Source organism: Misgurnus anguillicaudatus, chromosome 22 (genome assembly GCF_027580225.2).
Source record: "Misgurnus anguillicaudatus chromosome 22, ASM2758022v2, whole genome shotgun sequence".
In the NCBI taxonomy this organism is placed as follows: Eukaryota; Metazoa; Chordata; class Actinopteri; order Cypriniformes; family Cobitidae; genus Misgurnus; species Misgurnus anguillicaudatus.
In genome coordinates this window covers 52,023,654-52,049,144 of record NC_073358.2, presented here as the reverse complement: position 1 = coordinate 52,049,144, position 25,491 = coordinate 52,023,654, and the positions used below count along the sequence as shown (strand labels likewise).

Sequence of the window (25,491 nt, the reverse complement as noted above, 5' to 3'; positions counted from 1 at the left end):
GGTGATGCAAACCCAGCTTGTAAGAAAGAAAGTGATTTAACTAATGATTTTTGCGTTAAGGTAAAAACTGTAAAATAATTAGATAACTGGATCTCTAAAACCAACAAAAGAAAGAGCAGAAATGCGGCGATAGAGTTGTGTTTACTCTTCTTTAATGCTGCACAGAAGTGAAATAAATGTTAGTTTTTAAAGGGCAATCAAATGTTGCAATCAAAGGTCATCATGGTTTCTTCTACCGTTTCAAACAGTGTTATTTTCATACTGTACGTCTAGTAAAGACCACACTGGTCGCCCATTCCCAACATAGCCCTTTTTCTGCTTAATCATCATGTTTATGACAGGAAACTGATAGCATGCACTTGTTCATTTATGCTGCATGTTTTTTGCATTTTTATTAGCTTGTTTTTTTAATCCACTGTCCCGTTTCTGGCCTTTTATCAGTCCCTGACACATTGATTATATATGTGTTGATTTAATATAAAGCCTTTATAGACTAACTCACAGTTAAGCTGCGTGCACACCGCCAGCGACTACTAGCGTTGGCAAAGTGAGGTCATCTTGTTTATTTTGATGAAAGCTCAGTGATCTTTAGCGACAGGAAATAGTCCAGCTATGCGACGAATTAGAAAAAAAGTAAACTTTATGCAAATGAGGGATGACTTTTGGTAGTGACTACCAATAGGAGTGAAGCAGTGGAGTTCACATCATCCGTCTTTCATCAGTTACTGAAAGGACAATTACTCATTTGTTTATAATCGTTACAACCAGAATTAGGATTGCCTACTGACTACCTCATTGAAAGAGACGGGTGAGACACAAGGACAAAGTCAATGGCGGTGTGCACACAGCTTTACACCCTACAAGACACCCAACCAAAAATGTATTACTGTATGTATATATTAACTGTATTTATTATTTTTCTTTTAGTGTGACCGCAGTACTTTTATTTAAAAGGATTTTTTATGTCAAGTCATAAAGATTAATTCAATGCAATGCAGTGATATCATGGCGTGTCCTCCTGTGTTAGATGTGGCTGCAGTCCTGTGTTCGGGTTCGACTCCACACGCAGCAGAGCTGTCACGCCCCGAGCGCTCGCCGACCATCAAGCACAGAGAGCTCCCGACTGTCAGCGTAAAATCTGGCTCCACGTCCAGCCCGACACCACCCAAATCAGACACCCACCTCTCGCCCAAATCTGCCAGCTCTCGCCCCGCCAGTCCCCGAAAGGCCAGCCCTACACATGAGGTGACACAGCAGACTGTTTGTTATGTTTTGGGTGAAATGTTGAGATCATTTCTTAGCTGGTCAGTTTTAACAGCTTGAATAGCAGACTGGATCAGTTTTAGTTTCTGTAATCTGTTTATCGTCTTCCAGTTCTGCTCTGGTTATTAAGATGAAGATTATTTTAAAGTTGCAACTGTTCCCGGGTCAGATTGCAGTAGTTACCCGGGGCGTGTGCTGCTGTTTAAGCTGATATGCAGTGAGATAATCCTGTGCTGTGCTGGATTACGAAGGTTGTAGTAGTTGTAAGTGATTATCCATAAAAGGTTTTAGCATCGAGCTATAAATACAGCCTGCATGACTCGATAACTTTTACTCACTGTAACATCACATCACTGTACTTACACGATGACTCATTGTTCGGTGGCCTTTAACCTTTCATTGCATTCAGAACATGATTTGGGTTATTGCTGATGTTTAGTTTATATGGTTGTGTGTGTGTGTCAGGTGGACACTGCCAGTGAGGTTGAAGATTTGGATATTGATGTTTCTCCAGCGCTATATTCAGTCAGTAAAGGAGCAGCTAAACTCCAGGTCTTCATCGCACGTTACAGGTAAACTTTAACTGATGTGACGATCTCCAGATAAATGCAAGGACATTTTAGGCCTTTTTTAATTTTGTGTCACGAAATGATTTTGTTTTGCTGAATGTGCATGATTGTGATCATATTTGAGTTTTTTGTTGTTCTGAACGCAGTTACAATCCATACGAGGGTCCTAATGATAACCCTGAGGTCGAGCTGCCTCTCACAGCGGGTGAATACATCTATGTGTATGGAGACATGGACAATGACGGCTTTTATGAGGGTGAGTTTGTTGATCACTCAATAGTGAAGCATTTGTAAAACACAAACATTAGTCACAGATCATTGTTATTGAGGATTCAGCTGAAATCAGAGTTGTTGAATTATCAGATTTAGCAACACAGAAATGTTTTTGTCTTTTGGCTCATAAGTGCTGAATTATCCTGAGCGTCCAGTCACTGATGCAAATGCAATTATCTCAGCTTTCTGCTCAAATTTTGTATTTTTGAAGAAACCTATCCATATTTGAGAGGTGATAAAAGAGAATAAATAAAGATAGGATAAAGGTTTTGGTTTGTTTTTTCATTTGATATATGTTTATTTAGGCTGTCAAAAGATTAATGGCGATTCAACACACATAAAATAAAAGTTTGTGTTTGCATAATATGTGTGTATAAATTCTGTATGAATTTAAGAAAAAAAATATTTAGGTACATTTTTATTTATATTTATAATATAAAATATATCAAAATATTTATAAATATACATGTAAATGTTTCTTGAATACAAACATTAACGTGTTTATATATATATATATATATATATATATATATATATATATATATATATATATATATATATATATATATGCATGCAAAAAACTTTTATTTTGTATGCAATTAATCGCAATTAATCTTTTGACAGCCCTAATGTTTATATATTTAAAGAAGAACATTTTCTAGAAGGCATTAAACTTTTGTGAAAATTATAAAAAATGCTGGCGCTGGCTAGCAACTTTTTTTTAAAACGCTGGCTGTAATAGAGCTACCTCTTAAACTCTAGTTATTATTTTGCATGTATTTTTACTAGAGATGCGGCATTGCAACATGTTTTTGCCAATTCCCATATTCAGTTACTTAGAATAACATCTAACGATACCGCTAGATACCAATAGTTTTGGATTTTTTTACAATATTTATTCATACATCCCTGCATATTTTTTACCTTTATGAGCCTGTCCTAATGTTACCCTTAGCTAATTAATAGTTATATTAAAAAGTTATAATAAAAGTTATAAAAGTCCTTGTAAAGTAATTTCAGAGAATTGTTTCTGTGTTACTGAAACACATTACAAAGGCTGTGAACTATGTATTACTGAATTGTGGATTTACAGTTTTTCCACATATCTATGTTCAGGATTTATTTAGGTGGGGCGGTTTGGTGGCTGATGATGCACTGGAGCGTTTGAGCATGGCCCCGCCCCTAACACAATCACAAGCATTCATTCAGGTTGTAGAGGTATTTGATAGTTGATAGAGAGAGTGTCTTTTCCTCGAGTGGGCGTGGTTACAGTGCAGACAGCGGACACGCCCCCAGCGTTTGAGAGCTGAGAATTCTGCCTTTTTTTGCAAATTTTGATAACTTACTTGGCAACTTTTTATCATTTGTATGAAACAACACGCTCACACTTACTAATAAATAATTAGCTTAACTTGAACTGGGTGCTAAATCCCTCGATATGTAGTGATATCCAGTAGTGTAAAAAAGGACAGCACTCACAGTTCACTTGCAAAATAATATTTTAATTGCCAACAACGGATGTTTCGGGCTAAACGCCCTTCTTCAGCGTGTAATGGTGATTTCAAATACGATTTTGCAAGTTTTTATCATTTAAATTAGGCCGGGTGGTAATAACACATTTTATGTGGTGTGACAAACTCAGAACACATATTTACTATCACTACACTGACTTGTGCCATTTCATTTGGCTACTGTTCTCTATAGGGGAACTAATGGATGGGCGGAGAGGTCTCCTTCCCTCCAACTTTGTGGAGCGGGTATCAGACGACGACTTCATGAGCAGCCACCCTCACCATACAGGCGATATATCCCATAATTCCTTTCAGGAGAGCAGCTTTCACAGTGGCAGCGAGAGACTACACCAACATCACTTACGGTTTGCTCACAGCGTTTCAGAGAGAACGGAGACCTCCACGACGGCCTCGGCCGCTGGTGACAATGCCAAAGCGAAGCCCTCTGCCTCTTCCCCATCCGCCCCCCTCACCAACGGTTTGGATTTGGACTTAGAGGAAGTCGGGGTGGATACCGTGCCTTACCCCCGCAGACTGACACTGATCAAGCAGCTGGCCAAGAGCATCATCGTCGGTTGGGAGGTTCCGGTGATACCGCCCGGCTGGGGTTCTGTCTACAGCTATAACGTCTATGTGGACCAGGAGTTGCGGATCAACGTGCCGTTTGGTACCCAAATGAAGGCCGTTCTGGAAAGGTTAGACTTGGCGCAGAAATCATATCGGATTTCTGTACAGAGCTTAACGGAGCGTGGAAACTCGGACAGGCTGCGCTGCAGTATGCTCGTCGGACGGGACGTGTGCGTTGCTCCGACGCATTTGCGCGTCGAGCGCATTACCGCTACCTCGGCCAACCTGACCTGGCTGCCTAGCAACAGTAACTATGTGCACATTGTGTCTTTGAACGGTGAAGAGTGTGAGTTGGTCAAAGCGGGATGTTATTCATTGTGCCTCAGTAATCTCACGCCCAATCTGCATTACCGTGTTAAGGTGGAGGCCAGGCCTCATCGCACAGCCTGTGAACTGCCACCAGAATGCAGAGATCGCAAAACCGCAGAGACGTCCTTCACAACCCTGACTGAAGGTGAGATGTAAACCACTGCAACATGAAACAAGTTATTACATTATGATGCAAGATTACGAAGACAAACACATAGATCTCAGTGTTTCTGTTGTAAGTCCTTTGGTTTGATTTTTAACTCTTTTGTGTTTAGGTCCTCCTGATGCTCCTCTGGATGTTCAACTGGAACACGGTCCATCTCCAGGAATCGCTCAGATCAGCTGGCTGCCTGTTACCATCGACGCTGCCGGGACATCCAACGGTGTCAGAGTGACTGGCTACAGTATCTACGCAGACAAGAAGAAGGTCTGTTTATTCTTAAAAAAAGCAAACAATTTGGACTTAGATTTGAGACTTACAAAAACTCTTCACTTTTTAGGTATTAGAGGTGTCATCACCCACAGCAGGCAGTGCTCTGATTGGTCCATCACAGATTCAGACGTTGCAGGCAGCCCATGAGCTAACCGTACGAACCATGTCGGCATTCGGCGAGTCTGTGGATTCGTTGCCGGTGAACGTTCCTGCCAAACTGCCTGCTATTATGTCTGGTAGCTCACTGCCTCAGTGCCAGTCTGTGCCAGCGGACTCCCTTCTCCTTAACACCAGTGCCAACCCAGAGCCTGCTGTCTGTGCCACGTCTTTCTCTGCTGCCAAAATTCCTGCGATGCCGGAAGACTGCCCCACCGGTCCCGTCAGAGGAGTCTACATCAACACATCCACAGCGGTCGCTCGTGAGGCGACTATGCCAACTGCCACATGTGTAGAAGCCTGGGCAAACCCAGCGTCGGTTGCCATGACAGCACAGGATCCTCCATCACTATCTGCCTCTCATAATAACTCAGTGGTGAGTGTTATCGCGGTTGTTTCAGCTATGTCTCTGTGTGTAGTTAATGTCTGTGATCTAATACACACTGTGTGTTTATCAACAGGTGAAGGTGCCTGTGACCCTTACAACACCTCCTGCCCTGCCTGTGTCTATGGCTGTATCACCACCATGCACTCCTATGGCTGTTCCACCACCTGTGCCCGTGCCCCTTGCTCCAGGTGCCCAGCGTCCTGTCGCTTCACTTTCTGACTTCTTGGAGGAACCTTGTGCCAAACTTCACACGCCACTATCCAGTTCCACCCCCTCCAATGTCGACATCCCCAGTAAAGACCCTCTCAACGTCTTGGATACACATCCACTGAGACCTCCCAATCAATCACCATTCGAGTCAGAGACCGAGGAGGAGGGTGAGAACAGCAGACTGGTGTCCATTGAGGAGTTCCTGCGGCCTGTACCTCAACCTCGAATAAAGGTCTGTTTCTAAACCATGTCTGAGGACAATTTTGTAATAAACTGCAAGTTTGCGAGGTAGTTCCAGGTTTACATTTATGCTTTTGACAGGTGCTTTTATCCCTAGTTCCTGACAGATCCTACATAAATGCTGGAGGTGTTTTAAGAAATCATACTTTCTGTGTGTCCTAGACTCATTTGTTGACATCAAATTTGCAGATGTCTGTAATTTTGTAGTTGAATGGGTAGTGTAGCAGCACAGCTAACATCAGTTACATGAGGTTATCTTTTTGTTATCAGGTGTATGCTGGAGGTCTGATGGATCCTCCACCGGACTATCATGGAGAGAGCAGTCGATCTGATCTTTCTGACATACTGGAGGAAGAGGAAGAAGATTTGTATTCTGAATCCCTCACAGATGTCCAAAACAGAGGTCCTACAGGCAGAGTACGTACAGTACACACGAGCTCAATACATGTTTGGGCAAAATCATTTAACACACCAATAAAGTCCACCAATACAGACTTTACAACATAATACATTTTAACAGGATGATGCATGGCAAGGATTAAATTGGTTCCTCTGTGTTAAGGGCCGTTTGTATTATGGACGATAATGATAACTATATAATATATAGTTTTTAATATCGTTCTCAAATTAAGAAAACAGCAGAGCTCACAGATACATTTGGATCACTTTCGGTGTGCGTTTTTGTCCATCTGATGAACAATAAACCATTGACTGCTAATCAAATCTATTTAAATTAAAAATGCTTGCATATTTAAAATGAGAGGACACTACGGGGAAGCTCATCGCCGAGGTCCGTAACATAAAATAACCTCAGGTTTCCAGCACCGTTGGAGTGAAATTGGCTACGATTCACTGTTTATAGATATGCGAAGACGGCTGCTGGTTAAAGCCGCCCTAAAACGAAAGTAGCGATTGTCTTATTTTCCCCGTGGTGATGTACATCCGAGTGAAACGGCTTCTGAAATGAATAAAAGGTTGGACTTGAATTCGCCAATCGAGAATTGATTGGATCGTTCGAAGCTAGGTCATTTTCATAGACTGTAAAAGAAGATGGACGTAGTGTCAATGACGTCACCCATAGGTTTCTGAAGATCGTTTTTGAAGCCAAAAGTAGGCGGTGCCTGCCGTTGCCATCTTGGCTATGCGTCACCGCGCATCACTCACGACTATACGAAAATGGGTAAAGAGACGGGATGTGGGTGAAGCTGAGGTTGCTGGTTGCTGAAACCACACCCGCCTAGCTCGACTCTAGTGACAGCAGTGGCAGTTCACCCGTCACTCAAGTGGCCACACCCTTAATTATGCAGAACTTTAAGGTTTAATATAATTTAAACAGATGAGTTTGATGGTTATGGCTCAAGAGATGCTGTTATCTTTTGCTTTTCTTTCTGTTCATATATTTTCTATTGCATTTTAATTTTCTGCTGTTTCTTTTTTGTTTCCTTCTGTTTTCAACTTTAGCACCAAACAAAATCGGCCTGTACCTCACTCGTATATGCACTCGTATCTCTTACTCTCACCCCATCACTCTTCTCCAAAACACCCAGTCTGAAGTCTTGGAAACAGACAGTGATGAAGAAATCTTGGAGAAGATTATAAAGCTCCCTCCTCAGCCTTTCCACAACAAGCAGCTTTTCAGCATCCCAGAGGTCACAGAAGAGGAAGACAATACAGAGTCAGAACCTCACATTAGATCGTCCACGGGCCGGATCGCGTCGGGCCAGGGGCGTCATCATTCCCCAGATCACACCAATAAAGGACGCAAATCTGATTGTAAGGGGTCGGTGCGCGTCAGACCCAAGGTTCACTATGCGGATACAGTTGACAGGGAAGAAGTAGAGCTGGATGCTGATGGTAGTTCCTATTCTGGAGCCCTGTGTGTGCCCCGCCCACCGCACAAAGGACACGGAGACAGACTGAAGAGAGAAGCTTTGCTCCGTAGCCGGACGACCTCAGAGTTTGCCGGTGTTGGTTCGCATTCAGATACAGGACGGGGACAATATTTACTCAGCAAGACCGTACGACGAGTGAAGTCGCCCACCGGGCCCTCGACGGAGATCGATGTGGAGTACGGGACTGATAATGATGAACCTCAGATGTCTGACTCTGGTGAAGTTGTGTTAGAGCAAATGAGTTCAGAGTGGTGGGTGGAGGGCAGTAATCGTGAATATCAGCATCTGCTCCGGGCACAACTCGCACCAAGTGATCGCTCATGGGTGTGTTTCATGTCTGTCCGTCTCTTGTTATTTAGCAGTCCTTGTTTTCCTTGAACCAGACGGAAACCTTTTGCATCCTAAAAATGAAGACCTCACCTGTCTTAAATTGATCCATGTAGTTCATTTGCATGTATGTCCACGCAAAAGGTTTAAGTCCAAACACGATTCACTTGCAGCTGACTGTGTCCCTACACCCTGTAGTGATGTAGCTTTTGGCTTTCTGTTGTGTTTTTATATCTGATGTTCAGGTAAACTGACGCTATGCTTAGATTGTGGTTGTACAGCTGCTGTATGAGATCTGTGTTTGTTCAGAGATGTGTTTTTAACCTGCTTTAGTATAGCGCTCCTATATCCCATCAATGCTACGGCTGCCTTTGTGTTGTAACTTAAAACATCCCTAAGCTTTCTCTGCTGATCACAGATCAGATGTTATTTGAGCAGTATTGTGTGTGATTGGTTTCACGGCTCCAGCTAGAGGTCTTCTCCGGTCCGAAGAAATGTACCCGACCTGAAATGACCCGAATCACTTTTCACCCAAACCCAGCGTGCATAAATACATTTTTTAAAAAGAAAGACCCAAACTGAGACAAACCCGAGAAAATTAGACCTGAGTCCAACTCGAACCAGTGGAACTGACGGGACCCGTATGTAAATGGCACTGACGTGTGTGCAGTCTGCAGCCCCGCACGCACCAGTCAGACAGAAAGAAACCCAGTTGCCTCACAACCAATTTGTCCCAATTGGTCCATTTTATTTGTTATCTGACGATGACAACAAGGTAACCGCTTAAATCGGCATTTCACATTTTTAACAGGTCTGGCTCAGTAAAATTAACCTACCGCCAGCCACACAATACCACAAACGCTCTTGGCAAACAGAGGAGGGGTTGGAAAAGGACTTGATGCACACACGGGAGTTAGTTTGGGTCTTCTCTGGTCTGTTTGGCAAAAACACATTCATTTTAAATTACCCGGTGCCGCTCATTTATACTCGAGTCGTGTCCGAGGCACACGTTAAACTTTTAGACTTGAACACCCCCTGTCTCGGCTTGGACCTCGGGTTTTCAGATCTAAGTGGACCCGTGAAGACATCTAGCTTCAGGACTAAACTGTTTCCCATTAGGGGGCATACATCAAACTTGAATTTTCTTCTGAAGCATGGCTTTCGTAAATTGTATAATTGTTAATTTTTATATTCTGTGTTGATGTATTTCCTGTTAAAACAAGAAGTTGTGGGTGGGGCTTATATATTTTTTTAAATAACCTTTTATATATTAGAGCAAAACATGGGTAACTTTCTTTGTGGCAAATGGACAGACGTCCTACATTTGCCATGTTGAAACATCAAGTGACCTACGTCGATATATAAAGAAGTTAGTCGTTAAGTGGGATAACGTTAAACTAGTGCAATTTAACCAATTTAAGGGACAGCTGTTTAATATATGTATTTGCATTTGAATAGAGCTGCTTTATTGCTTTTGGACATTTACGAATAAAACAACACCCATCCGTCATCTTTGTTGAATAACTCCTCTCCCAGGAGCTCACGGGTTAGTAAAGGGTTCATCAAATGAACACTTTTGGATCTTGCCGGAAGTAGTAGGTGATCCAGGTACTTTTCGCCTACTGTTTAAGGAATATTAAAATTCGGACATACTACTCGCCTCGCCTACTGCTTTTCACCTACTATATCAGGAGTGGGGAACCCTGGGTCCTGGAGGGTCACAAGTTTCAATCCTAACCAAACTCACCTGAATTTCATTTCCAAGTAATCCTGAAGACTTGAATTAGATTTTTCTGGTGTGTTTGATTGGGGTTGGGACTAAACTCTGCAGGACAGTGGCCCTCTAGGACCGGGGTTCCCCACCCCTTTACTATATAGTATGGAAGCAGGCGGTTTTGGATGCAGCCCCTACTTTCCTGCAGAGTTCACCTCCAACCCCAATCAAACACACCTGATTCTGCTAATCAAGCTTTTTGCGGCTACCTAAAATTAGAAGCAGGTGTGCTGAAGCAGGGTTGGATCTAAAGTAGGCAGGAGGGTAGATCTCCAGGAACAGGGTTGGTGACCACTGCTGTAGGTGATTAAAAGCATGAGATTTTTTGGTAGTGTTTGAGTCGGAAGCCCCTGGTGTTTGTATGTGGAGTAGTGTATGTTTGCATCTTTTCTTTATTGGTCTTTAACTGGAAGTTTCTCTTGTATCAGGAGACTGAAGGTAGAGAAGCATCACTGGCAGGTGCAGCGTGGTGCAGCACAAATGACATCACTACTAAATCCACACGACCTGAAATTAGACAATCCAGAGGTGAGTCTTTCTCTCGTAATGTAAAATTATTTTTTTGTCTTTCCTCATATCTTCATGCTACATAGACTGCCATTAGCATTACACACACTTATGGAGATTTCCAGATACTTTATTCATTTCTTATTCACACACATTTATTTTTTAAGCACTGCAGTCATACACATTCAGATGGTCATCTTTATTTTTACACAGTGTTAACACGTAAACCTAGGTTGATCATTTAGTCTCTGTGGATGCTATGCAGTGATAAAGACACACACAGTATCTGCTGGTCAGTTGTTTTACATCATAGCTCTTCCTATTTCGAGTATTTAATGCAAACTTCTCAAGAGGATCATGCTGGATTAGGTACACCAGCTTTTAGCACGATTACCTCACTTAAGGACACGCATGGACCGTACCATCAGGTTTCTGCAGATGGGGGAAGACGCTCAGACCTGAACTCATGACTGTCATGGTGCTCATTTACCCTTCAAACCCTAGAATTTTGCTGTGCAAGGGAAGTATTGTAATTGTTGTGTGTTTGCTTATGGACGTCTTACCTTTAGACACCCTCAGGAGAGGAATGTCGAAATTGAAGAGATCTCCATATTACTGCATATTTTCATATATTTCTGGTTTTCCCTCCATGTACAGTAAATTCCTCTACGTTTACATTGATGCATTTCGCAGAAAGTTTATCCAAAGAGGCTTACATCACATTTAATCTCTACATTTTTAACCCATGACCTTTGCATAGCTCGCGCAATGCTCTACCGACTGAGTTAGGGAACATTCAGAAACATTATGTAATGTACATCAGACTGCTGCTCACATCTCTCTAACGGTACATTCACACGGGGCATAAGCGTTCATGCTTGATGAAAGGCATGTCTGAAGCGTGACCAACAGCCAATCACAGTGGCCGCATGGTCTTGCATAAACGTAATTGGCTGGTCCTGCACTAGGTTATTTGCATAAGGCGATCTGATTGGCTGACGCAAATGTTGGCACTTGAAAAGTTGAGAAATGTTCAACTTCTGCCACGAGCAATGGGGCGTAAGCGTTAACGCTTGACGGAGGGAAGGCCTGTCTGAAGCAGGGCTAACAATCAATCACTTTGGCCGCAACACATGCTTCGGGCTTGCATAAACAAAATTGGCTGGCTCGCAACTAGGTTATTTCCATAAGGCGATCTGATTGGCTGAAGCACGCGTTGGCGTTGGGAAAGTTGAGATATGTTCAACTTCTGCTGCGAGCAACGGCAGTGACGCGGCGCTGACGGATCCACAATTCAGTTCGGCAAAGCATGACATCACCCATTCAAAGTAACGGTTCATTCACATGGGGCGTAAGTGTTAACGATTGACGAAAGGTGTCATCCTACTACTAAAAAAATTTTTTTTGTAATGCAAGCTCCTTTGTGTAAATATTAAAGGTGTAGCTTAAAGTACTCACATATACTGTACTGTGTGTTTTTGCTGCAGACTCTAGAGCAGCTGGAGAAGATGAGGTGAGGATCTTTGTTGCTTTATTTCCATACGACCCTGCCGTCATGTCACCCAATCCTGATGCCGCTGAAGAAGAACTTCCCTTTAAAGAAGGACAGATTATCAAGGTATGACAGGGAGATTAAACATTTTCATTTGATGCTTTCACATCAGAAAGTGTCGGGTTGATTTTTTTATTAGCTGTAGGGTATTAGCCAGAAGTAACTTATACGTTTCATTTTATTTTCAGTACAGCGTTCAATAACTGATCAATATTATTTCTTGTGCAAAGTTCGTCATGGTTATACGATTTTTCCTCTGCAGGTTTACGGGGACAAAGATGCAGATGGTTTCTTCCGAGGTGAGGCGGGCGGTCGTCACGGTTACGTGCCGTGCAATATGGTTTCAGAGATCCAGGTTGAGGATGAGGAGACCAGAGATCAGCTTCTGCTACAGGGTTTCCTCTCTACAGAGACGTCCATGGAGAAGATAGGTGTGATTTTCACTGTTTCTTATCTCCACGATGACCAGAATTCTTTGCAAACATTTAAATAAACTCATCTGCTTTTGAGCTCTGATTCAAACTGTCCAACTAGACAACATTTTTAGGCATTGCTTAAGGTCTTTTTGGGGCATGTTTGAGAGAAGCTAATAGATCTGGGAAGCGAATGTAGAATTGAGTTTGCACAATTGCAACTTTTTAGTCCATTTATGTTAGTTTGAAACATCTTGTTAATGAATTTGAACCAGTGGTTTCCAACATGGTTGCCCGCACAGAGTCTGTGAGTTGCCCGCTAAAGCACATTCTACTAATAGCCTCAACTTTAATATTTATTTATTTATTTATTTATTATAAAAAATGCTGGCACTGGCTGGCAACTTAAAAAAAAACCGCTGACAGGGAAAGATTTAAGAGTCTGATAAATGTCATGTGACATCACGGCGCAGTGAACTTGTTTAAAATACTGAAGAAGATGTATACAGTTTCCTCAGTGTCTATGCCCAGAAATCTAAATGTCAGATAAATGTTCATGTTACAATGTGTCCATCAATAATCCATTTCACCCATGACAAAGTTTTGTTGCACTTAGTCGCTGACATGCTGCGTTTATATTGTTGTAAATGATGTTGTGTTTTTGTGGTTGTATGAGCACACAGCGATTATAAAGGAAAAAGTTGAGCTGACAGCTGGCGCTCGTTTCTCTCTCTCTCATTTCCCAGAATGCTTTGCTGCTGCTGTGATGGTTCAACACTTTCCTCTCGCTGTGGTGTCTCGCTGCTAACGCTTGTTATTCTCTTTCTTTTCAGCTGTATTCTTTTCTTTATGAAGTTTTGGTTTTCTTTCGGCTTCTCATTCATTATTGTCTGCTGCTTTTTTGTTTCCTCGTTTCCTGTATCAATTTCATAAAGATGCCCACTTACATGCTCAGACTCCACGCCGCCTCGCCCCACCACCGAAACCTAGACGCTCCAAGAAAGGTGTGTGTCAGCGTTCCTTTCAGATTCCACCTGCGTTTTTGCATCAGCTTTTCTGCATCTGACTCTTTCATTAGATATTCACAGTCACGTGTGTTTTACAGCAGACATCTTTAAAGACAACCTGAAATCAAAAACATTAACTCAATGCTTGATAAATGAATTAATTACAATCACGTCATGAAGTGTAATTTACGAAAGAGGATTAAGGCCTCTTTCTTATTCTGGTTCTGATTCTGAAGCCTAGCTAAAATAATAAAGTAAAACCATCTCGATATTAAAGTCATTATAATGCAAGATTAGTAGTTTTTTTAAGAAAAAGGTCAAAATAATTTGAAATTACTAGATTTTTTTACCTAGATATTTCGAGAATAAAGTCATAATATTTAGAGAGAAAGTAAATAAAGTGCATCTCCCTCATATTGTTGTATTACTTAAAATATTACGACTTTATTCTCAAAATATTATGACTTTATTCTCGCAATATTACAACTTTATTCTTGAAATATTATGACTTTATTCTCACAATATTACGACTTTATTCTCGAAATAGTACGACTTTATTCTCGAAATATTACGACTTTATGCTCGAAATATCACGACTTTATTCTCGAAATATTACGACTTTATTCTCGCAATATTACGACTTTATTTTCGAAATATTACGACTTTATCATCGCAATATCACGACCCTATCACCATAATATCACGACTTTATCATAGAAATACCGGCAACCTACTACCGAGATATCACGACTTTACCATCGCAATATCACAACTTTATTATTGCAATATCACGACTTCACTCTTGCAATATTACGACTTTATTTCCGAAATATTACGGCTTTATTCCCGAAATATTACGACTGTATTATCGCAATATCACGACTTTATTACCGCTATAGCATGACCTTACCGAGCGCGATACCGAGACTTGATTACCGCAATGCCACGGCTTTATTATCGCAATATTACGACTTTATTATCGCAATATTATGACTATATTCCATAATTTTACTTATTTAGACTTAATTCTCAAAAAACTACTAGTTAAATCTCGTATTATAATAAGTTTAATCTCGAGATGTTTTTATTTTTTATTTTAGCTTGGCCCTAATCTTCCTTGGTAGTAAATAATCATTTATAAAAAAACAAATAAAAAGCACTTAATTACACAAAATACAATATTTTGTTTGTTTAATCTGAACAGAACACTACAAAATATCAGAAAACTGAGCAAAATGGACAAATATGTTTTATGTACCAATAAAAGAGAAAATTCAGATTTTTAAGAAAAATGTCAAAATAATTAAAAAATTACTAGATTTTTTTACCTAGATATTTCGAGAATAAAGTCATAATATTTAGAGAGAAAGTAAATAAAGTGCATCTCCCTCATATTGCTTTATTAATAACGCTGGTATCTGCTTTGTAGATCACTCAAAACACGTTAATGTAAAAATAGGACATTATTCTTAAAATATTACGACTTTATTCTCGAAATATTACGACTTTATTCTCGCAATATTACGACTTTATTCTCAAAAACTACTAGTTAAATCTCGCATTATAATAAATTTAATCTCGAGATGTTTTTATTTTTTATTTTAGCTTGGCCCTAATCTTCCTTGGTAGTAAATAATCATTTATAAAAAAATAAAATAAAAAGCACTTAATTACACAAAAGGTATATTTTGTTTGTTTAATCTGAACAGAACACTAAAAAAAATAAGAAAAATGAGCAAAATGTACAAATATGTTTATATGTACCAATAAAAGAAAATTCAGATTTTGAAAAATAAATGTTTTTAAAGTTAAACATGCAGTGTGTTATTATTAAATTATTAAAATATTAATTTAAAATCTTAGGGGGTACTTCAAAGAAATAATTTTTGGTCTAGGGGGTTCACCTGGTCTAATCCATGGGCCTTCAATCCATGCTTTTCTATGCTTTTTTCTACATCTATTAATGTAAAGCTGCTTTGAAACCATTAAAATTTGTGAAACGCGCTATATAAATAAAATTGAATTGAATTGAATTCAACAGGGGATCCGGGGGCCCTTGTGGGTCTGCTGTGGTATTACCGGGGGTCCTCTAAATTAGGCATAATACAAAAAATATTATTAATATTAATTTGATAAAAAGGAAGGTTCCCAAAACTAAAAACTAGTCAATTTAAATTTTCAAATCTTTGTAATGTAAATATCATATCAAGTATTTCAATCCAGTAGGGGTCCCTGGTTCAAAAGGTTGAGGACCTCTGGTTTAAAGAAAGTAAATACAGAGCTAAACACTATTTCATGTTGTCTTGAGTGGTCTTCTGTGATTCATAGACTGAGATGTGTTGATGAATTACAGTCAGTAGTTTGTGGTGTGACTCTCAGATCTCACTGTGTGTTTTGGCTAATGGATGCTTTCTTCATTTCAAATCACTTTTACTCGTCTTTGTTTGGTTTGCCTTTTATCCACATGAGCCCAAGTGTCAATCAGATTAGGGCAGCCAATTAGATTGTGTCTAACCTTTGGCTCCACCCATCACCTCTCTCTCTTTACAGTGGAGTCAGCAGCAGTTTGGGAGAACACATCTATGATTGACTCGTCCAGTCAAGGTTTGAAATCGCTCTGCGTTGTGTCTTTCTTCTCTTCATCCTGTTACAGCCCATAACAGCTGAACTCAGTAAACTTTTGTCTCTTACAGTTTAACCGCATGTTAATGTCAACTTTCAGATCATGCAGCATCACGTGCTGTTTCCATGGAGATAAGGATCCGGCACGCCCTCTTGTTCTAACCAATCACTGGCTTTTGATCTCTGTTTGACACGTTTCGTTTGCATCTTGTTTATTTGTTATGCTTCATTTGGTGACTTGCATGTTTCTCCCGAGAAATAAGCTTCATCTTAATTTAAATAAACTTTGTGTGCACCATTTTTACTTTTTATTTTATTTATATTTAGTGTTTGAGTAGTGTGCAGTAGATAAAAAAATACATTACAATTTGTGTTTTGTTTATTTTTGTTTTTGAAGATTCGACAGCTACACAGTGTCATCAGAACAGCAGTTCACATCTTGATCATCTGATTAATTTCTCTCTGAAGCTGATCTGGTTTATACAGTATGATGTTAGGTGATGTTTTATGTTTGACCTGCAGATCTCAGTCGCTCAGCCGGACCGATGGGAAGCTCGCGTCCTCGTCGGATGGTGGCCATCTTTGATTATGATCCGAGAGAGAGCTCACCTAATGCCGACATAGAGGTGACACATATTGAACGTTATTATCACATTTGAATTCCTATATAAACCACACCTCCAGCAAAATGTAACCAACCCAGACTCTTAAACTATGCATGTATTTATTTGTATATAATGTTTTTAATAAATGTAATGTGTTGTTTTTTTACTCTGAAACATCAAAAGAAATTCAAAAGAACTTCATAAGATTTCTATAATTTTGATACATGTTAAAGAAAAACAGGGAGTGAATGTGTCACATAGTGTCTCCTGTCATAGCGATTGTATATAAGGAGCTCAGATGGCTCTTCTGTCAAAAATGATATTAACCGAATGCTTTTGGCACGTATTATACGTTCATCCAATACATTCGCTTCAAATCCGCTTAATCCCAGCCTCAGGCCATTCAGAAATACAGCTTTGATCCACAAAACGCCACATACATTTTTTAGCAAAGTCCTTTAAGTGCACAGAAGATGAATTGGTTGAACGATGGTGCACAAAAATATCGTGGCTCACATTGAATTCTCGGACCTGAATATAATCCGAATGTGGCAGCCACATGAATCGTTTTTACATTTCGACTTTTATCATTTGCAATATTTGTATCTTTAGTGTTTACTATGTCTGTTTTTGCCAAAAAAGCATTGCATGCACTTAGAGGGTTTTGCTGCGAAATTCAGTCAAATTTGTAAAAGTGACATTTGTAAAAATAAGGAATTTCATTCACTGACTAATAACCAAAAAAACTATGTCTACATGATTAATGTTATATTGTCTGTCATTTCAGGCTGAGCTGACCTTCAGCGTGGGTGACATCATCTATGTGTTCGGTGATATGGATGATGATGGCTTTTATTACGTAAGCTCCCCCCTCTAGTTTTATATTTATGGTGTTTCACCGAGTGTTAAATTATGACGTCTCATTGGCTGAGCGCAGTAGCGGTGCATGATGGGAGTTTGCAATGTTTCAGGGCGATCTCAACGGACACAAAGGTTTGGTGCCGTCAAACTTTCTCCAGGTCTTTCCAGAGACGGAGAATGAAGCCGTGAGATCTGAACACACGTCTGCAGAGAGCCGCAGAGATTCACAGGTGTGTGTTCGTCTGCGATTACTGCATGAATGTTTTCATTCTGTTCTGTCATCAGTCTGTTTATAGTCGTGCATGTCCGTCTTATGTGTGCTGTTTCTTTCATTTGTCCTGCATGATGTTCAGAGGCACAAGAGAGGAGTTCATTTTAAACTATGAGCGTAAGTGTTTTTAAAATCTGAATACATTAAATCACCTCAAGTCCTCTTCCCTAAAATCAAACACACTCCCAGTCAGTGTTGGGGGTAACGCATTACAAGAAACGTGCATTACGTAATAATATTACTTGTCTGAAGTAACAAGTAACGCATTACCTTATAAATGTACACATTAATATTTGAGTTACTTTTTAAAAAAAGTAATGCGAGTTACTTTTAAGTTTAATAAATTTGATGTAAAAAAAAAATTTACTGCATTAAACTGAACTTATTAACGTAGGATTACGCACTCTTTGCGTGCGCGCCTGAGCGGGAACAGTTTCAGTCAGAAATGGAGATGGCTTGACATTTTTGCAATGGAAATATGCAATTTCTTTATGCAGAACTTCTCGGTCATAAAAGCCACCTGCAAGGCCTGAAAGAGATCAAGTCTCAGCTAAGTAAGAAAAAGTAAGTTAAAAGTAACGTTAGCATTACTTTCCATGAAAGTAACTAAGTAATGCAATTAGTTACTTTTTTGGGGAGTATCTTAATATTGTAATGTATTACTTTTAAAAGTAACTTTCCCCAACACTGCTCCTAGTACTAGTTCTGTGTGTTTTTGTTTTCCCTAATTTTTCCATTTGTATTCATTTTGTCTACTCAACTCATTTGAAGCATCAAAGCTTAAACTTTTGATCAAACGGTTTGCAAGGATCACAAGCGTTGTTTCTGTCGGATCATTTCAACACATTAACGGCTGTGTGACCTCACAGGTCAGTCAGACTGAGTCATCAGAAGCACCTGATCCTGTGAGCCCCTGTCAGTCGGATCCCGCTCCATCAGAGCCGAATCCTCATCCGGACTCTGAACCAAACCCAAACTCATCTCCGCCCGTAACCCCCGCGTCCCCTGAAAACGCACAGCCTGAGAAGAAAAAGAAAAGTTTCTTCTCGAAGGGAAAGAAGCTCTTCAGAAAGCTCGGCTCCGGCAAGAAGGAATAACGGTGACGGGAAGGATTTGCAGATTGCACATTTTCTAGGTTAAGGCAGTTTGTGTGCATGCGTGTGTGTGTGTTTCTCAGGCCCTGTGTTGAGAGGTTTTCACTAAGGTCCTCTAGAATACTGTATAGTCATTGTGTCTACGGGAAAGTGGTTTCCTTCAAAAGGTTTTCTCCTGGGTCCTGTAAAATGTAGCTTTGATTTGATTGTTTGCTTGAATCAGATTCTTTGATACTGAATCTCAGACTGATTCGTTCCTCTGTGTATGAACAGGGATTTGAATCGGTTAAAGCTGTGACTAAGAGTTTGTGTCTTCTGAAACTTCACATTGACAAAGTCTGGATTTGAAATATGGACTGTGGACATTGTGGTCATACAGTGATGCTAACTTTAATAATGGCATGTAAACGCCATGTTCTTCAGTTAGTATTCACAATGAAAAGTGAAGCACACTTATGAGGAGACTCACGTGCAAAATTAATGATATTGCATGGAAAATGCAGTGAAAGAGAGTAATAGTTAATAGTTTTTGCACTACTAAGTTGGTCCACAACTGCAAAAGTTTTGCCTGTTGAATATTAACAGGTTTAGCTGGTTAACTCTACAGGATGTGGTGTTGTGACTGCAAAAGCTAACCTGCAGTTTTTACCCAAACTTTATTGAGGTCAATACGAGCTGAGAGTAGAGATCTTTCATACTGATTCAATTTCTCGATACCTGTTTATTTTACTGGAGAAAATCTGAATGCTTTTGACTTCTGATATGCTTATGTGGCACTTAAAGTTGTATTTTGTGCAATTCCAGGCATTTTAACTGTGAAAGCAAATTATTAATGCTAACATTACCTGATAAGCTCAGCTGAGTTTTCAAAGATTGCGCTCAATGAAATATTGTATTTATGAGCAGATATAACTTTTCGGTAACACGTTACAATAAGATTGTATTTGTTAACGTTAGTAAATCCTTTAGCTAACATGACCTTCACATTTGTTCATGTTAGTTCATTGTGCATGCAACAGGGACAACTTTAGATTTTAAAAATATATGAGTAAATACTAAAATTAACATGAGGTAAGATTAATAAAGCTGTAGTTTATGTTAGCTAATGCATTAACTCACGTTAACCAATGCAACCTTATTGAAAAGTGTTACCAACTCTTTGGCAGCGTTTGATTCAGATTTATTTCCCCGTCTTCATGATGATTCAAAGTGGAAGTCGTCTGAAGCTGTTAATGAATGAACGTCATGTCATTTGTATGCAGAAACCTAATCTGTCTCTGTAAAAGTGTGTGCGTGTGTCAGATGAAGGTTCAGATGTGACTGAAGTCTTTATGGTTTATTTTATCTCCAGCTTTGCCTTTTCTCAAACACACTGACGTGAAATTCAGTGATTTACATTATAAATCAGTCACGTGCATCTGAAGGTTACATGCACATTTGTACGAGAGCCACATTTGCTACTTTGTTTCTGCATGAACTCTCAACTTGTATTCGTTCATTTTTGTACTCGTTTCTCCGTTTTAGGAGCTCTGTAAAGATGTAGCATGTAAAAATATCTCATTGCAATATGATTTGCAGTAAACATTTGTTAAATTGCTGTTAATGTTTGTTTGAAGCATACAGTATGATTATTTGTGTGGTTTTACACAGGGCTCACGTTAAATCATATCTCAGGTTTTAACTGGCTGTGAATCAGTTTTGCGTCTTAAGCAGATCCTCGCTGATGTCCAAACCGCAAGATCGAGCGTTTGCCAAACCTTTGGGTCTAGAGACCAATCACTAAATGCCAGCCGCATAGTGGGCGGGGCTTGAGATCAAACATCACAGGACGGAAGTAGATTAAGCTTGCAGCTATTCTCAATAATCGTACTTAGTAGGCACAATGAATTCATGTTGCTTATTTAATATCCAAATAAAAATGTTAGTGAACAGCATCTGTGTGTAGTCATACAGTTAACTTAGCTAAAATATAATCTGAACGCAACAGAAATGTTAAGTACGCACAGGCCGATTTATATAAATATATATTGTCATTGCTACTTATAATAGAAACTCAGCAAGTAGATGCATACTGTAAATGCCAGGCCATAATAAAAACTGAGCCTTAATGTACAGTAACTAATACTGTACTTATATTAACTGCATGCATGATGTTACTCCATCTATATTCTGCCTTATTTATTCTATTTATGTGTAGTTGTAATGGTCGCATGTATTGTTTTTATTCTTATATTGCAAGAAATACACAAAGGCCACGTCTGCGATACTGCAGGTTTGTGTGTGTGAGATTGCCAGTGATTTGTATTTTTGTGATTTTAAGGATATTTTCATATATGGTGAGAAAGAGACTCTCTTCTAGTGTCGGTCCGTGATCGTAGGCCGACCGAACTCTTTTGTACATTTTAAGTTTTTTTGTAAAAAGTAACTCACCTGTGATTAATGCTTCTTTCGGTGAAGTATTTATTTATTTCTTTGTTTGCATGTTAAATGATTGTGAATTCGCAACATGAGCGATTCACTTTCTTGGGACGATTCACTTAAAGCGAATGAGAAGACTTGTTGCAATATGGACTTTTTACAGAAATAAAGTATATTTTCACAGAAAATATGAGGTGTTTTTTGTGTGTGCATGATTTATTCAACAGACAAAAATACTTTCACTCTTAATCATTTTATTGAAACAAAGAAATCCAAAGATTCAAACACATGCATACATTTGCAATATCTAGAAGAAGAGGAATCTTGCTTTAGTTTCTGTAAGCCTGCAATCATCTCACGTGGATGTATATATTAACACACGATGAGATCTGCACAGCTTTATGAAACAAGGCCAAGTTCCTCTTTTGTCTCATTCCTGTATAAAGTCTTCATCTCGTGACGTCTCCCAGCAGCAAACAGTGCACTCATCCATAAAGTAGGAAACACTACACGGTGGTGAGGGGTTTAGTAGTGCTTTCTACTTTATGGATGACTGCACTGTACATCCCAACATCCACGTCTCATCCGCAGCTCTTCGTGGAGATCTCGTGAGGTCTCAAAGTCTCCGGCGCACAAACACACACACACATAGTTGCACTTCTGCTGTGTGAACCCCACCCAAATTTTTACAATTCACTTGGTTAACTTCTCAAACAGAATATCAGTCATTATTATTATAGGTAATTACAAAATACAAGACTTTTCCCAATTCATTCTTCATTAAACTAAAAATGTGAACTGGTGGTGAATTATGGGTAAAAACATGCAACAAATTGACAGCAACAAACATTAGAAAGTTATTTGTGTTTGTTTTGTACTGGAATCACATTAATGTTTGCTAATAGGTTTGTCTTATAAAAGTGAAAAAATATGCAATGCGTCATCTTGGCAATGCAGACATCTTCCCACCGGCTGCGTTACTGAACACGGCAGCCATTTTAAACAGCGTGAGTAAGCTTTAAATCTTTAACTTTATATTCTCAAATGCTTGTATTTTGTGAGAGTTTTTGTACTGTGTACTTTTTTTTACAAACCTTAAAAACAAAATTTCAAATGAACAGGAGCTGGATATAAAATAAAACATATAAAACATAAATCTTTAAGACGAGTCCCACGTTAGCAGTATTTACTTTAAATATTATACAGCAATACAAATGCACAGTATGTAAAAAATAATATTTTAAATAAAGCTAATACATTTTTTGTGTGTAAATAGAAAATACAAGATCTTTCTTGCTTTCACACAGTAACATGAGGGTTAAAAGGGTTATTTATGCAAAACATTAATGCATCAAGTTATTACAATATAATAAAAATGAAAGTAAAAAATAAATAGTAATTTGTTGACTGGACACTCACAGACATACAACCTTCAGATTCTTCAATGCAAACCCTCAGTTAAATACTCACCTCCGTCAGTCAAGTCCTCATCGTCTTTGTCTTTATTTTCACCGTGTCTTTGTAGAAGTTGAGTCGCTTCAGGAGTCTTTGTCATCTTCTTCCTCCTCAGGCCAAGTAGAAATAGGCCTAAGCTGGAGAACTTCTCTTATTTAACCTTCTTGCCAGTCACGTGACCCAACCACACAGGAAGAGGCATAACAGTCACGGCCTCACGCTTTTCTTGCTTTAAGCGCATGCTAATGTCCACACATCTACAGATATGCAGATATTTCCTCTCGCACTGCCCAATGCCGGGCTGTTTGTCAAACGCTGTTTTTCTGCAGGTGCCGTTTTGGGCATCATTGCTTTTGTTTGTGTCTCAAAATGCTTGAATGAAAATAAAAATGTATAAACATTTTATTATTCTTATATAATCAACTTCTATGGTTCATGTTGACTAAAATGCATCCATTCGGTCTAGGGCACTTTAGTTTGTCTGAACCTGAAGCAAGGCTTCTGTTATCATTATAAGCCAAAGCCTTAATCTGGTACGAATAGTTTGTCTCCGCCCGCACACCGAACACATTGCTGGTGAAGTTTTATTGTCCCAGCGAGGGTTTTAATCTGCGTTTCTGTTCTCCTGAGATCTCTCTTTTTTCTTCTAGCTGTTTTTTCTTGCTTAACAGTTTCAACACAAAAGGAAATGCCAAAGAAATGGCCTTCACAGGGGAAGTGATATATGAACCAGTGGACATCTGTGTATAACACGTCCTAGTCTGTCTAGCCGACCAAAAGCAGAATAGTTTATTTTATTGTATTTGTGAAAGATCTGTGAGCGTTCAGATGTATAAAGCTGAAGAAAGCAGTGAAGATATCACAGAAGAGATCACGCACAGGAAGAAGCTCTAGATGTACTCAAGCGTGTTATTTCCTGCGTGTGTGCCTGCAACACCTGCTACAAAACACCCTGTGCGTGCAACACAAAGAGTTCTTGCTTAATGCTTGTTTTCTTATGAAGGCTGTTTTAGTGGTATTTATTGTTGTCTTGGTTTTATATTCTCAGCAGATGAAGAAAAGTTTACCGTGCGTTTCGTAACAGGTTTATATTGTCGTGATGAGAGTCAGAACTGAGTCTTGATGCTGTTTTTACTTCTTACTAAAAATGCTGGATTATTTTCAACCCAATGTTGTGTCAAAAAGAGACCTGTTGGGTTGTAATGTAGCTAATCCATGCGGCGTTGTTTTAAACCCAAAATGTTGGATTGTTTTAACCCATTGTTGGGTCAAACTAAAATTTTGAGGGGTTAATTTAACCTAGTGGATGGGTTCGTGCCTTTTTGATCCAACACAGTGTTAAAAATAAACCAGCATTTTTTTGTGCAGCCGTTTGTGAAGGCTTCGATATTTCTGGGGGAAAAAATCAATATTTAAGGATATCTGGTTATTAACATACAATTCACCAATTCAGGCCTTAAATTTATATTGTCTGTATTGAATAAGCAACTTGGGGAGAGAAAGAAAGATAGAGAGAGAGTCAGAGAGGCAGTCAATCATACCGAGTACACATTTATACAGCTTACAACAATACAATAAAAAATATAAAGCCAGTGCCAACTCATGGACACAAAATGAAGTCATTGTGATTATTTTGAGCTTTGTTTTGTATCAATAGTCTATGAATAATAATTTAGTGAGTCATTTCTTAAACCAACATCATTACAGCGTAAACTTACTAAGCAAAAATCTCATAATGACCTAAGACACCAAAATATGATAGCAGTGGTCTTCAACAGGTTGCCCACCCAGAGTCTGAGAGTTGCCCGCCAAAGCACATTTTATACATTTAATTAATATTTTTAATTAATATTTTTTATATTACCTTGGCTTTCTTTATGCAATATCATTAACATTATCGTTAACATTATAAACAATCACAAAGAATATCAACAAGTAAAACAAAATAAAGTCAACTAGAAAAAGCAAAAAGTTTTGAGTAGACTATCAAAAAAGTAGCCCTCCAGATTGTTTTATTCATTTTATTCATTGTGGTAACCCCTGCTCACAAAAGTCTGGAGACCCCTGATCTAGAGGGTTTATGTTGCTTACAGCCGTTGCTACTTTAGGGCCTGAACTTTTATTTTAATACAGAGAGCAGCGGCCGGGTTTCAATTCCCCACCTCACAATGTCAGCACAACCTTTAGATCTGATCTGTGTGTGCGTGTGTGTGCGCGCTTGTGTGTGTGTGTGTGTGTGTGTGTGTGTGTGTGTTTGCTTGTGCTTGAGGTCACAACCACATAGTTTTTGAACAATTATAAAAAGCTGTATGGAAAAAGGTGTGGTGTGACAGAGGGACGTGTTTTGTCGTTGACTCTCGTCTGGTTTATAGTTTCAGTATGACACACCTTCCCGCCGTCAGATAGAAGGCTTATGTGCTTCAAAAGTAATTAAATAGAACAAATGTCATTTGAGTAAAACTTACAAGTTTGATGCTAATTGTATATTGTTCAAAATAAGAACAGATATGATTTAAATAAGACTTTAGGTGCCTATCAACTCTACAAATATAACAAATGTGACTTTTTTCAATCAAATGTTTCGTGTAGAATTTCTATTAAACAAATTGTGCATTGTCTCTGAATTTATAACATGTTGATGTTGACTACACTATAAAAAGTATCAAAAAATACTTCTATTGGTAGCACATGAAATATTTTAAGTTTGTTCAGCT

General features: G+C 39.1%; 1 protein-coding gene across 12 annotated transcripts in view; it reads left to right on the top strand.

Annotated features, from left to right (window-relative positions):
- The window catches only part of tspoap1 (TSPO associated protein 1), a 91,302-nt gene extending 71,496 nt beyond the window's left edge, over positions 1-19,806 (top strand). For 6 of the 12 annotated variants that reach the window (XM_073860937.1, XM_073860936.1, XM_073860939.1 and 3 more), the window contains 18 exons: positions 1,028-1,245; positions 1,729-1,835; positions 1,979-2,088; positions 3,810-4,697; positions 4,828-4,979; positions 5,053-5,517; positions 5,603-5,971; positions 6,250-6,396; positions 7,527-8,195; positions 10,401-10,500; positions 11,967-12,097; positions 12,294-12,462; positions 13,380-13,448; positions 16,002-16,055; positions 16,596-16,699; positions 17,466-17,537; positions 17,650-17,769; positions 18,680-19,806. In XM_073860937.1, the coding sequence (XP_073717038.1) occupies positions 1,028-1,245; positions 1,729-1,835; positions 1,979-2,088; positions 3,810-4,697; positions 4,828-4,979; positions 5,053-5,517; positions 5,603-5,971; positions 6,250-6,396; positions 7,527-8,195; positions 10,401-10,500; positions 11,967-12,097; positions 12,294-12,462; positions 13,380-13,448; positions 16,002-16,055; positions 16,596-16,699; positions 17,466-17,537; positions 17,650-17,769; positions 18,680-18,907 (4,172 nt within the window). In that variant the 3' untranslated portion in view covers positions 18,908-19,806. The other 6 variants (XM_073860945.1, XM_073860940.1, XM_073860941.1 and 3 more) reach the window with 5 other exon arrangements.
- The last annotated feature ends 5,685 nt before the right edge of the window (positions 19,807-25,491 follow it).